The sequence below is a fragment of the Heloderma suspectum genome, chromosome 3 (assembly GCF_057233095.1).
Source record: "Heloderma suspectum isolate Gila_16-S chromosome 3, 16-S_ref, whole genome shotgun sequence".
Taxonomy (NCBI): Eukaryota; Metazoa; Chordata; class Lepidosauria; order Squamata; family Helodermatidae; genus Heloderma; species Heloderma suspectum.
The window spans coordinates 91,778,636-91,791,797 of NC_139460.1; the positions used below are offsets into that span (position 1 = coordinate 91,778,636).

The 13,162-nt window shown below is 42.8% G+C and overlaps 1 protein-coding gene across 1 annotated transcript; it reads right to left on the minus strand.

Annotated features, from left to right (window-relative positions):
• LOC146349928 (trefoil factor 3-like) lies at positions 1-8,073 on the minus strand. The gene is made up of 5 exons (XM_084843804.1): positions 7,954-8,073; positions 5,554-5,688; positions 3,148-3,297; positions 1,323-1,868; positions 1-1,243 (listed from the first exon to the last, which is right to left on the minus strand). The coding sequence occupies exons 1-4, from the start codon at positions 8,033-8,035 to the stop codon at positions 1,855-1,857; spliced, it is 381 nt and encodes a 126-aa protein (XP_084699930.1). The 5' UTR covers positions 8,036-8,073; the 3' UTR covers positions 1-1,243; positions 1,323-1,854.
• Between the last annotated feature and the right edge of the window lie 5,089 nt (positions 8,074-13,162).

Genomic DNA, 13,162 nt, shown 5'->3' on the forward strand with positions numbered 1-13,162 from the left:
TCCCATCATTTTTAAGCTTTATTCTGCCAGTTTATAAATTGCAGTAATAATTCACACAATATCACAGCACCATTTACTGGCAGTATAAATGAAACATATGGAACTTGCCCACAAGGAAATAGCAAAAAAAGGTGGGGAGGGGAAGCTTGTATTGTGCTGATCAGAATCCCACAAAGACTGCAGAAGATGAAGCCCTGGTAAGGGTGCGGGATTTCTGCTTCAATGAAGGGAAGCTCTATGTCTCTTTCTTGAGAAAGAGAATGTGTGTGAGAGAGTGCTTTGATGTGTGCTTATGTTTTCTGGGTCTGTGTGCTGTATGTTGTAAAAGGGGAGACTTGTGTTTGTATTTGAGTCTCTAACACGGATGAGATATTAGATTTTGCTTGCAGGAAAACACGGAATATGATTTCTACTAAAGTAAGCAGTGGAAAATGTGTTTGCATTATTGTTGTACATTGTTGACTGAGTGTGTATGCACAAAAAGTGTCATGTGTGAGTTCCATATTGGGAGCAGGGTAGGGGGCCACTACAGATGGCTGGACCCTGGACCCATCATAGCCTTGATACAGCCCTGTGTGTGCATGTGTGTGCTTGTGCAATCTGTGCAAAGATTTGTGTATGTCAGGGGAGGGGAGAATTCCTGCAATACAGAAACGCATTCCTACACACTGTGCTGGAACATGCTGTTAGTTAAGCTCTCTGTAGAATAATGTGTGAAACATTCATCAGGAACTATTTATTCTGAGGGCATCTGATCTTCTGTTTTTACAAGGCTGCATATATTTTTGGTTTCATCGCAGAATTGAGAGCTGAGCACGCCACGAGGAGTGTTTCCTCTAGGTGGCACTGTGGTATAGTGGAATAACACAAATTACATACACAAGAGGAAATTGTGGTTCCGTTCATTTTCACAGTTAAATGCTGCATTTTCCCTCCACTAAAAAACTTCACCAAAACTACTGGTTTGACACAGAAGTGAAAGTGGAGGGTCACGTCATCTAAAGAACTTGTAAACAACCATGAGTAGGAAATGATAAGCGCACAATAAATGCCTCATATAGAAAAGCTTTTTGGCACACTGCATCTCCAGTATGCAGATTAAATAGGGTAAAATTGGGGTAGGGGGAAAGCCCACATACGGGCAAGAGATGGTGCTCTGTGACTGGGGACTTCCAGAAGGGTCACTGTGTCAGTCCGCCATGGCAAAAACAACAAACAGATTTGAGTTGTAACTCCTTAAAGCCTAACAGATTAATTTGAGCATAAGCTTTTGTGGACTACAAAAGCTTATGCTCAAATTAATCTGTTAGGCTTTAAGGTACAACAAGAGTTTTTAAAAAATAGTTTGTGAGTGATAAGGTATTGTAAAACCCTTCACTTTAATGTAGCAATTATTCTATTACTTTTAACACATTAATGTTTCAATGTGGTATTATTTAAACATGCATTCGTTGCATCCATGTGATATAATTCTAGTCTCAAATAAGAATCTTGTAATGACGCTTATATAGCTTGTTTCAGCCATATAGTATTCTGAGCTACAAATAGCTATTTTCTTATCTATAGGCTTCAGCATAGACATTAGCACAAGAAGCAAGTATTGGCTACATGATTAACAGAAAAGTGTTACATCATTAATAATTAGGGTTTTTATAATAATCCTTTTATTGCTTTGAACAGATACCAGCCACTAAAATACTGAAAAGAACAAAATCTGTGATTAACTGTGCTTCTGTACGGATGTGTCAATGCAAGGCAAAGGGACATGGAAATCAGAATTCTTAGAGCACAACGTACGAGGCATCATGTTTTCATGCTTGAATTGCTCTGCTGGCAGAGTTCCTTTTTGAAGCTTCATGGTTTACACCCTGAAAAAGAGGAAAAACAGAAGTTGGGAACCAGGATTTTTCTCTTCCGGTGCCACCCCGAGCAAGTCAATAGCATGAAGAAAAATATTTCCCTGGAAGCGTATTTGCAAATTTGTATCATCACATTCTTTGACACAGTAGTCCCCTTCTCTGCATTCTCACACCAGTTTGTGTCAAAGTGATGTAAGGTGGCTTGTGCTTATCCATTAATGGTCCATTTCTGCTATGCGCCTTGCTGGGCTAAGAACTCTAATGGACTACAAGAGGGTGGCACATGAAACTAAAACTCAAATGGGCAGTGATGGAACACAAGGTGCTGGTGGTCTTTCTATTAACAGCAACATACTCAAACATTGGCTCTGTTTTTTGCCATCACTGCAGCATATCCAGTAGACTCATGCATCTACAGTTGTTCTAGGCTGGTTTGTATCAGATTTGTTGCCATGTGCAGTTGGACTGTGTAGACTGCACAATGCTGCAGACTGGTTGAACATTAGATGTACATGGCAACAGAGAGTGGCATGATTGGTACTATGACTGTCAGCCACAGCACGGTGTCAGAAGTGGCAGAGTTGTCCCATTTCAGAAGCAAAATGTCTACCCTGGCTGTTCCTCCCACTTCCTGTAACAGTTGAGTTGCAGGTCTCATGGTATAAAATAACGAGCTTGAGGAAATGCAATGTATCCAGAATTACAACCTTTGTTTTTAATGGAACCAACTGATGGTTTATTTTACAGCAAAAGCGGCTTCGGACTGATTCCTGCCTTTCTGTTTCCGTCTCTGTACACAAACCCCTAATTAGTCAGAAAACTAGAAATAAGAAAAGAGAGAGAGAAAGAAAGAGAGAAGAAAAAAAGAAAAGAAAAGGAAGTCCCCTTGCTTTATGCTTCCAGTATGGGCTGAAAGATGTGCGTAGAGAAATGGGTACAGAATGGAGAAGAGCTAACAAGGGAACGTGACAGTCAGTCCAGATGGGCTAGCAAAAGGCTGGTCGCTGGATAGCATAAAGCCATGGACCAGGAGCTGAGAGTCAGTAAAACAAGCGTTTACATCACAGGTTAAATTCCATCACAGGTTAAATACCTATCATTCTAAACTGATAGAAGTCAATAAAAATAGAAAAGGGACAGACACTGTTCATTTTAAAAGGCATGTGCTATCAGCAGCATGTGCCATCTGTAAGATACAATGTGGACCAGAAAGTAAGTATTTGCCTGTCACCCATTACAAAATCTTGTTGCATTTATGGAAAGGGAGAAAAACAAGTGTGTGCTTTACCTCCTTCTACTTTGATATGAAAGAAGCACCATGGAACACCAGGCGGGTTGGGCTCGAAACAACATCCTCTCTTCTCACATTCATTTCTAGGGATTCCTGGGTATCCACAGTTCTTTCTGTCTTTCACAACTGTGGGGCATACGGGTCTTACTGTTTCAAAAAGAAAAGTTACCTTAAGATTAAAGGTAAAAAGGTAAAGGTGTCCCCAACCAGTCGTGTCTGACTCTAGGGTGCGGTGCTCATCCCCGTTTCTAAGCCGAAGAGCCAGCGCTGTCCGAAGACGCTTCCGTGGTCACGTGGCCGGCATGACTGAACACCGAGGTGCACGGAACGCTGTTACCTTTCCTGCCGAGGCGGTACCTATTTATCTACTTGCAATTTCTTGCTTTCCAACTGCTAGGTTGGCAGGAGCTGGGACTGAAGACGGGAGCTCACTCCGTCACGCGGCACTCAGGTCTCGAACTGCTGTCCTGCCGACCTTCCAGTCTGCAGTTCAGCGTCTTAACCACTAAGCCACCGCAGCACAATTACCTTAAGATTAGTGGATCCTAATCATAATGTCAATTTTCGTTCATCTGATTAAGAATATGGCTACTCATTCTCTCTCTCTCTCTCTCTCTCTCTCTCTCTCAGGCACAGACATCTAGGCTCTCTCTTTTATGAAGCCCTGTGTCTTGCACCTTTGGATGCACTGTGTTTGTCCTTTTTAAAATTTTATTTGGAGAAGTGCTGTGGCTCAGTGATAGAGCACCTGCTTTGCATGCACAAGGTTGCAGGTTCAATCCCTGGCACTGGCATCTCCAGGATGGGCTGGAAAAACTCCTGCCTGAAACCCTGGAGAGTTGCTGCCAGTCAGTGTCAACAGTGTCTACTGGGCTAGATGGACCCATGGTCTGACTCCGTATGAGGCAGCTTCCTGTATCAACTCAAAATACATGAAGATTTTTTTTTTATTCTGAAGAAGTCTGATGCGTACATAAATGTTCTTCTTGACTTTCACAGCCATTCTCAACCCATCTGGGCACTACAATCAATAATGCACAAGGAGCCCCGCACTAGCAGGTGATAGTGTGTGTGTGAGTGTGTGTGTGTGCACGCGTACACACACACACACATATATATATACACACACAGCAAACTCTTGAGAAATTCAAAACAAACTTTTATAAGAATAACCTACTTATAATGATTACTTTTTTAAAATGTAAGGCTGGTTCTCATGACCATTTTCAGCGCTGGCTTGGCAAAGTCGATTAATGTTTTTGACTTGGATTATACTTTATGAATGTGCCAGGGGTTTCATGGGAACACTACCCTGCATGTGGCATCCAAATATGCCCCCTTTCCATGTACATCACTGATGTAAACTTATGGGAGGGAAGAGGGTTGGAATCTCTTGCATTATGTCAGTTGGCATCAATGAAGGATTTCTGGAGAACACCTATGTAGCATGGCCCAAAAGAAACCCTAGCCTAGCATCTCTTTCATGTCGGGTACCTGTAGTCTGAACCTGCATATTTGAGGTCTTGAGGTCTTAAATGACATGGCTGAACTGCTTCATGCCCAAACTGGAATGAGCTTAGCTGCTAATCAAGTCACATTTCAAACAAAGCTCAGCCCAGGCTGAAAAATAGCCTCTCCCTCCCTCCCTCCCTCTCTCTGTCTCACTGTACTTTATGGAGAGGTCAAACTAACATCTGTTTTAGATATGGAGCAGTATACAAATATTGTAAATAAATACATAAATAAAATATCTGTACATGCTACAAAACAACAATGCCTTTAGTGGCTGCGTGAAAAGATGGTCTGTTTTATACCATATATATTTTGCACTTATTTAGCATTTTTGTTTATGATTAATGCTTCATGCTTAAGTGTTCATTTTACCAAGAATCATAATAATAATTTAGTTTTGTATCTAAAACAGCCCTTGGGGTGGTTTACAATCATAAACCCAAACAGTAACCACCCAAAAAATACAACAAGAAAAGTATCAAAAGCATACAATATTAAACGTTAAAATTATTAAAAAACATTTGAGGAGCCAGCAGTAACATTAATTATCAAAGCGAGAGACTAAGGATGAAATGCCTGCTCAAAGAGGAAGGTCTTAACCTGGTGTCTAAATGTATTCGATGAGGATGCCAGGCAGATTTCCCTGAGAGAAGGGCATTCCACAGACAGGGGGTCACTACATAGAAGGCTCTTTTCCTAGCTACCTGTCACACCATTGTGGCTGGTGGCACCAGAGAATAGCCTCATGATCCCAATGGCTGGTAAACAGTGTTCTACCATATATGCTTGGAAGACAGCTATTAACCGAATTCTTTCTGATAAAGAGAAAAATGATTAAAAATCATTTTTAAGACCTGGGAAAATCACGTCTGCTTTACAGAGGTACATTACCTGGAGTAAAGCACCAGGGCACTCCTGGGACCCGTGAATCAAAGCAGCATCCATTAGTAACGCATTGGTGGGGAGTGATTCCAGGAGGCCCACAGTTAGTTCTGTTTTTGGGTTCTGCATCACATTTGCATTCCGCTGTTGGTGGGGGAAAAACCTCACGGTTAGCCATGGTTAGCTAAACTGATGTTTAACTGGTGTTTGCTTGTTTTAACACAAAGTGTGATGAGGAGATCGTCATAGGGGCTTGAATCTAACTTGCTTACAAAAAGAAGTTGGCACGCTGCCTGGATGCATGGACAAAGGTGCAGAATGGTTCATTTGCATTTCAAAGCTATAGCGCCATCCTATTGGGGGAAAGTGGAGCAAGACCATCCTGTGTTGCTGCCCATCAGCCACAATCCCATTTTTAAAGTTTGCTAGAGCTACCAGATATTACGTGCATACAGCTAGATCAACACCATTGGCTACTTCATGGCCAAAATGCGCTTACAATACCAGGTAGGCAAATTATTTTCAGTCTTGCACGCACAAAACCCATTCTGTCTGTTTCTGTGCCACATGATACCTTTCCACAAGCACTTATGCTGCATCTGGTAACAGCGGCTATTGCCAGTGCAGTAGCACCCTCAGACTTATCCACTGTGTCCTGACAATGTTCTGAGCTGGCAATGTCAAACCAAGGCCATGGGTCTTGTTGCTTCACTTCTGGAGCAATTTCTCCATGCTGAATTAGTGTAGCAGCCATTGTGTCTTATGCTTCATTGCTGGCACAGGAATCCCAAGACATGGGGTCAGTCTTAAGAGCCTGAATGTTTCATTACAAGCCTCATTATCCCAGAGCTCAATAACCATGGAGAATTCTCAGGCTTGCAGCATCATCTAAGGTCCTAAGGTTTTCATGGCTTGATCTTGTGCATATCTCTGCTGAGCCAGCATCAGCACCTAGAATCCCACCATCACCAGAAAAAAGCCTTTGGGCTAACACTGGCTCTCAGATTCCTTCCCGTGCTCATAAGAACATAAGAAGAGCCCTGCTGGATCAGACCAAAGGTCTATCTAGTCCAGCATTCAGGCTGCACAGTGGCCAGCTAGATGCCAACTGGAAGCCCACAACAGGACATGAATGCAATAGCACCCTCCCACTCATGTTCTCCAGCAACTGGTACACAGAAGCATACTTCCTTTGAAACTGGAGGGAACATATAGCCAGCATGACAAGTAGCCATTGATAGCCTTATCCTCCGTGAATTTGCCAATGAACATCGAACCAGTTACCCCATTACCCTTTCACTTATTCCTTTCTTCTGCAGTGCAACCATATCTCAGAGAGGTATATAATCCTACCTGAGGGTTTGTTTGCATTGCATCCTGTGAGCTTTGGGGCCATATTTCATATCTCTTGGGCAACAGGACACAAGCAGTGCTCAAGGGGCCAGAGGGGGCTTTGACCCTTCACTTTTCTTGATGAGCCCCACAATTACTGTATCTGCAGGCTCTAGGTAGAGGCATCATCTGGCTGAAATTAGGAGCGGGGAGTCAGAGGTTGAGGCTTGTGGATTTCATTAAAGAACTTTCTCCAGATCCCCATACAGCAAGTTCCACCTTACAAGCATCATGTTTTGGCTTCATTTGTGAAGGTTCTTGCTTATACCACTGCAACTAATAGAGCTTAGGGATGTCAGAGAATTCCGCGACGGATCTCAGTGAGCCCCCCGAAATCCATTGCAGAACGGCCTGCCACCCCCCTGTCCCCCGCGGATCCCCCCTGGGATGAGACTTACCTGGGGCGGATGTTTCGGACGGCAGTGGCTCCAACGGCAGCTTCGGTGGCGGCGGCGGCTGGTCTTCCGACCGGCTGCCGCTGCCGCCATTTGCAGTCTGTGTTTTTTTCTTCTTTCCCCCCCATAGACGTGATAGGCTACGTAAGTCTTTATCACGTCTGGATAAAAAAAAAAACATGTACGCAAATGGCGGCAGCTATGGCTGCCGCCATTTGCGTTCTTTATTTTTCGCCATCTTAGTCTACGTCAATATTTACGTAGACTAAGACGAAGACAAGAAAGGGGAATGCAAATAGCGCCCAGTATGGTAAGTGACTTTCGTACATCCCTAGAGCTTATCTATTGGATTATGCTGCTAGAAAGAATTTAACACATGACTTCATTTTTTAAAAAACATTCTGTCATTTATAGCTGTTACCTGTTTATCTCTAATTGATAAAGGGGTCTCATTCTGCTTCTTTTAATGTTGACAGCTGACTGGCCATAAAGTTTAGCTACATCAGGGGAAAGTTCATCAATAAGTGTCAGCTATGGAGTTGAACAGGAAACTTCTGTCTTCCACCCACTAATGTAGTACTATGGAGGGCCACACAAGCAACTCTAGAATCGAGGTACTTACGTGGAAGCGTTATCCCTTCAAGCAGTGAGCAGATTCCCAAAATTAAAATGAGTGAGAGAAGACAGGTCCTCTTCTTCTCCATGGTAGCATACAGACCTTGGAAAGTAAGGATTTAAGTCAGCAGAAGTACCTCCCAGCCTCATTTTATACCATAGATGCTGTTTGTGTTGAGCATTCTGATAAGAAGTTTCCAGCTGCATTCCACCTCAAGTAGCACTCATCATTTGATTAGAAAATGTACCTAAGTTTTTTCTCGTGTATTCGGTGCTGATATCCGGGAGATAAGTGCAAAGGGAAATGTTAATCAGCATTAGTCAACCACCACTCATTAACTCAGCTAGATCCTTATTCCGCATTCCAAACAGTTGAGCAGCTTCATATGGTAAACAGTTCAGAAAGCAAAAAATATATAAATTATCTTTATTAGCATCTTTATTGGTATCTTTATTATTCATTTTTATTATTATTTCCTACTTGGTACTTCTGCATCAGGCTCACAACAGTACAGATGCCAGTATTCCTAAATGAAATTAACATAGAAACTCTGACCTCACAGCCTTATCTTAGGACTGCCTATATTCATCAGCCATCAGTACCCTGGCTTCCAGAATGAACACCACAATCCTATACATGTCTACTCAAAAGTAAATCCAATTCAGTTCAATGGGACTTCTAGATAATTGAGTATAGGATTACAGCCTTAGTCCCCTTTTAACAAATAGGTAAAATGAAAAATTTGCACAGTGTTAACATTCTGAAACATTACAGAATTCGATTTTGACTTCCAGAACTTTGCACCTCATCAACCTTTTAAAAATATATTATTTTACTTTGAAGCCTATCTAAATTCAAGTTTTATCTGTTTGTTATTTTAAAAGCAATAATGTTAAGTGTTGACTTCCTAAAATCAATAATTTTCCCTACTGATTTTTTTTCTCAGTCCCTAAATCCAACTGTATTTATACCTGTTCATGCTGCGGAAGGATGAATAAGGAGAATATATCTGCCAAGCAAATTCAAGGTAAGAGAATTGTTTATACATGGCATCTATAGCTAACTAGAACTGCCATATTATTTTGCATGCTGACCTGTCTATGCAGCAGTGAGTGGCTAGACAACTCAGTATTCAAGATTCCTTTTGTTTTAAGTCTCTCCTCAACTTTGATATTAAAACCAGTTTTCTTTCCAGAAAAATAGAGTTGGTTAGTATTTTTTGACCCTTCTACCTGCAGTTAGCTCTGTTCTCCGCTTCCCTCTTTCCCCAGGTTCCCTTCCCCGCATCTGTGTTTGTTATTTTACTAGCGATCTAGATTAGTCAAGGCTCCTAGGAAATGCCCAGCCATGTCCTTCCCCACAAAGTTTTCCAACAAAAAGTATTAGAATTAGGGATGGACGAAAGTCACTTACCTGATCCCAAAGCTTGCTTCGCGGTGGGGGGGAGGCGCTCCGTTTCTCCCCCCAAAATTCTGGGCGCCGCCATTTGCGTACACGCTTCCCCCCCCCCAAAGTCAGCCGTGATAGGCTACATAAACATTTACGTAGCCTTTCACGGTGTTTTTTTGAAAATCTAGCCGTGATAGGCTACGTAAATCTTTACGTAGCCTATCACGTTTGTTGTTGTTGCTGTTGTTTTTTACTTGGAAATGGCGGTGGCGGTGGCCGGTTGGAGGACCGGCCGCCGCCGCCACCACCGCCACCACCGAACCGCTGCCGGGAGCCTCCGCCACCAGGGACATTCGCCAAAGGTAAGTCCCATCCTGGGGGGGGGCAGGGGGGCGGACCGTTTCTCCACCAATTTCGGGGGGCCGAATGCGTTGGCATTCGGCCTCCCGGAGATTCGTGGAGAAATTCTCTGACATCCCTAATTAGAATGTGCAAAGTTTAAAGGGGTCTGTAAAGGCTCCACTAGCCCTTATGAGCCCACAGTCCCCCCTCACAGAAACAAAGAAGCTCCACTCCTGAACCTAGAGCATGGACTGACAGCATTTCAAACCTCCTCTTTGTATCCCTCCTCCTACGGACTAGGTAAATATCTGTGCTCTACTCCCCGTCTCTTATTTTCCCATTTTTCTCTCTTCATTCTAACCCTCACATTGACCAATCCCATGTCATGTACATTCTGAGTTTGCCCCCTTCAACACCACCTATGAAATCCCTAGCACCTTCCTTGTTTCCTTGTTTGGCAACCATAACTTCTTTGTCTCCATCACTCTCTTTGTCTACTTATGTGGTCCCTCTCGTGGTCTCTCTCTCCCCCTCCCTTCCCCTCCCTTCCCCCCTTTGTTGTTGTTGTTCAGTTGTTAAGTCATGTCCGACTCTTCGTGACCCCATGGACCATAGCACGCCAGGCCTTCCCGTCCTCCGCTCTCTCCCGGAGCGATAGCTGCTGGTCAAATATTAATTGAGTTAATATAATCCATTTCTCCATTTTATATTTTATAAGTCATATATTTGGTCATCTCATATATTTTGTAATAAAGCAACATTCTTTGATTCAGGTAGTAGACCGTGTTGAATAGCTAATACACTCTTGGTATAAGTGGGTATAAGCGTAAAGCACAAGTATCCTGTGGTGCAGCTCATCTCTAGACCCAAGATCTGTATTTACAAGTGTCAGTTAGTGACATATACACATTTGCATGTTGGGTGTAATGTGTGATTGCAGGACACATGGCAACACAGGTTTTGTAAATGGGAAACAGTAGCACACACCAGATGTCTTCAAACTCAACAGCTCTTTTTATAACTTACAGAAACACAGAACAACCTTCATTGACTTGTATGAGGAGCATAAACAATGTAACTGAGCAATTGTCCTTGGTAACTGGTGCAGTCATACTGTCCGAACCTGAATTCCTGGAGGTGAGGCACAAGTCACACCAAAACCTTCTATTGCAGTCATTTCAGTAATTAGCTGTATGCCTTTGCAGTCCCAATAAAGATCCACAGTTATCAGAACACAACGTGAGTCCTTGGCCAAAGATATCTCATGAGCATCACGCATATAGGCCCAGGATTGCTCTGGCCTCTCAGAAGATTAAGCTCCTAGTGGCTGCTGCCAAAAAGCGTTCCCTTCTAAACCTCTCGCATGGCCTGCTATCACAGAGGCCTTCTGGGCTTATCTCTTAAAGAGGCAGTACACCATCCCCTTTCCCCCTAGACAGAGTAGTCATTCCTGCAGCTTGGACTATTCACACCCACTGCAGCCTTCCACTAGGAGTTGATTCTGGAATTGCCTCGGCAGAGGAAATCTTGAGCCCTTCTGCTGGTAAACCGGTGTCATTATGGTCACTTCTTAGAGCTGGTGGAGAGAGCTTTGTATTTCTGGAGACAGGATGGTATGTTTCAGCAGAATCTGTGACCAAGGTCCATGGGGTTATAATTTGTGCAGCTTCGCATGAAGAGTTGTTTCAATGAGCGTGTCGTTGCAGGTGATCCACGTAATGTCTCCAGAACTGTCCATCTGCAGTCTGCACCTTTTATTAAACTGGCTCTATCTCCTCCACCATTGTGGATGGAACCCAGTGTGGACTGCCCCCGTGGTTTCGAGCCAACACTGATTCCTGTGGAGAAAAGGTACATAGTTTCCTGGATGTCAAAGTGAAGTACAGCTCCTGATCCTTCTTAGGGCTCTTTCACACTGAGCTTTTATCCTGTGATTGAGATTGCTCCTTCATGGAAGTTTGCGGGCTCTTTGCATGATGCCAAGATCAATCATCCTGCACTAAATGCCCTTTGTTCTGTTTTTAAATAGGTTGCAGATAATGAGCTATCAATTACCAAGTTGTGTTCCGCTTGAGTTCCCTCTGTGAAAAGAGTAAAAGTGGCAAGAAGAGGAGCGAGATCAATGAAAGATAATGGAAGACTCAGGTACTGGAGAAGGAGGAAGCACGTGAAAGGGAAGACCGTGAAAAATGAGGTCGTTGTGATCCTGCATTTAAAATGGAAGCAGAAAGCCCTATTTTAAATGCAGGATTTTAGGCTGGTGTAGAGACGCCCTTAGACTGGCCAGATCAGGGTGGACATGATCTAGCCAAAATGTGCATCACATGTAATGGAGAGAGGTCTCTGTTCATCATAGTGAACAAGGATGGAGTCAGAAGTTAATTGCTTTTCGAGACTGAGAAATGCTGCTTCATGTTGGCAAGTCCACTTTCACTGAGTGCTCTTATTCAGCAAGCGATGACGGGGTTCTGCTATGGTGGATTTGTTTTCCAAAAATATGTGATAGAGATTGAACCGTCCTAGGAATGCTTGGAGATCCCATCTGCATTTTGGTCTAGGGGCATCATGCCCCCTGTCAGTCAGTATGGAAACAGGATAATGTCCTACTGACAGTGAAAGTAGGATAATGCCATACAATGTCTGAAACATTCAAGTTTTATATTTCAAAATACTGCAAAATATTTAAATGAAAAGTGAAAACATTTGCTTCTTGGGTTGCAGCAAAAAAGGTGCAGAAGATCTAGGGTTTGTGGCATAGCTCTTATACATTATGTGTAGAGATTATTATCCCTCTAGCCAATTCTTAAATACTTTTTTATCTCTCTAATCTAAGAGTTGTCACTTTTTAGGGTTGTACACACTACGCATCTTTTACAACGTAGACAGCTCTGTGACTGGAATCTTTAAATACATTTGTAAATATAAGGCTCGTACCTCCAACGAACAGTTTAATCTGAAACAGGCTTTCAGACTCTCTTTTTATTTTAAAGTAGAATTGCTAACTTGTCACAATATTGAGTAGCTTGGTTATAATAGCTTTAGTACATTCCTTTCTGTTTATTACACATTAGATCAGGTTTTGGTTAGGGGTTTGGGGTTAGCAAACCACTGTTAGGGAGAATGTCCCCCCTCGGAGCTGTTCTTCAGGCATAATTTAGCTGCATCTACAGCCTGCATGATTTCCTTGGACAAATTCTCCTTCAGATATTATCTGAAGACTCACTGACCACCAAATTTAGAAGTGACTTGAGCATTTGGCTGGTAGCATTTCAGTTATCTTCAGAAGGAATAGACAAATACGTGGCTAGTATGTTATTTGGTATGATATAGAGACCACAGAGAGCATAACTGGTGAGCAACTGGTTCAATTTATAGAGGGTGTAGCAATATGAAAGAACTTCTGGATTCAGCCCGAATGTGTTGTGGTTTCTGGGAGGAACCACAACACTCACTGCTTCTGGCTTGAACAGAGAGTGGCCACAGC

Coding starts and splice junctions, on each gene's coding strand:
- LOC146349928 (XM_084843804.1), bottom strand. CDS start 8,035: ATGGAGAAGAAGAGGACCTGTCTTCTCTCACTCATTTTAATTTTGGGA. Junction 5,689..7,953: donor TGAAGGGATAACGCTTCCAC/GTAAGTACCTCG, acceptor CCCCACCAACAG/CGGAATGCAAATGTGATGCA. Junction 3,298..5,553: donor GCCCTGGTGCTTTACTCCAG/GTAATGTACCTC, acceptor TTTTTGAAACAG/TAAGACCCGTATGCCCCACA.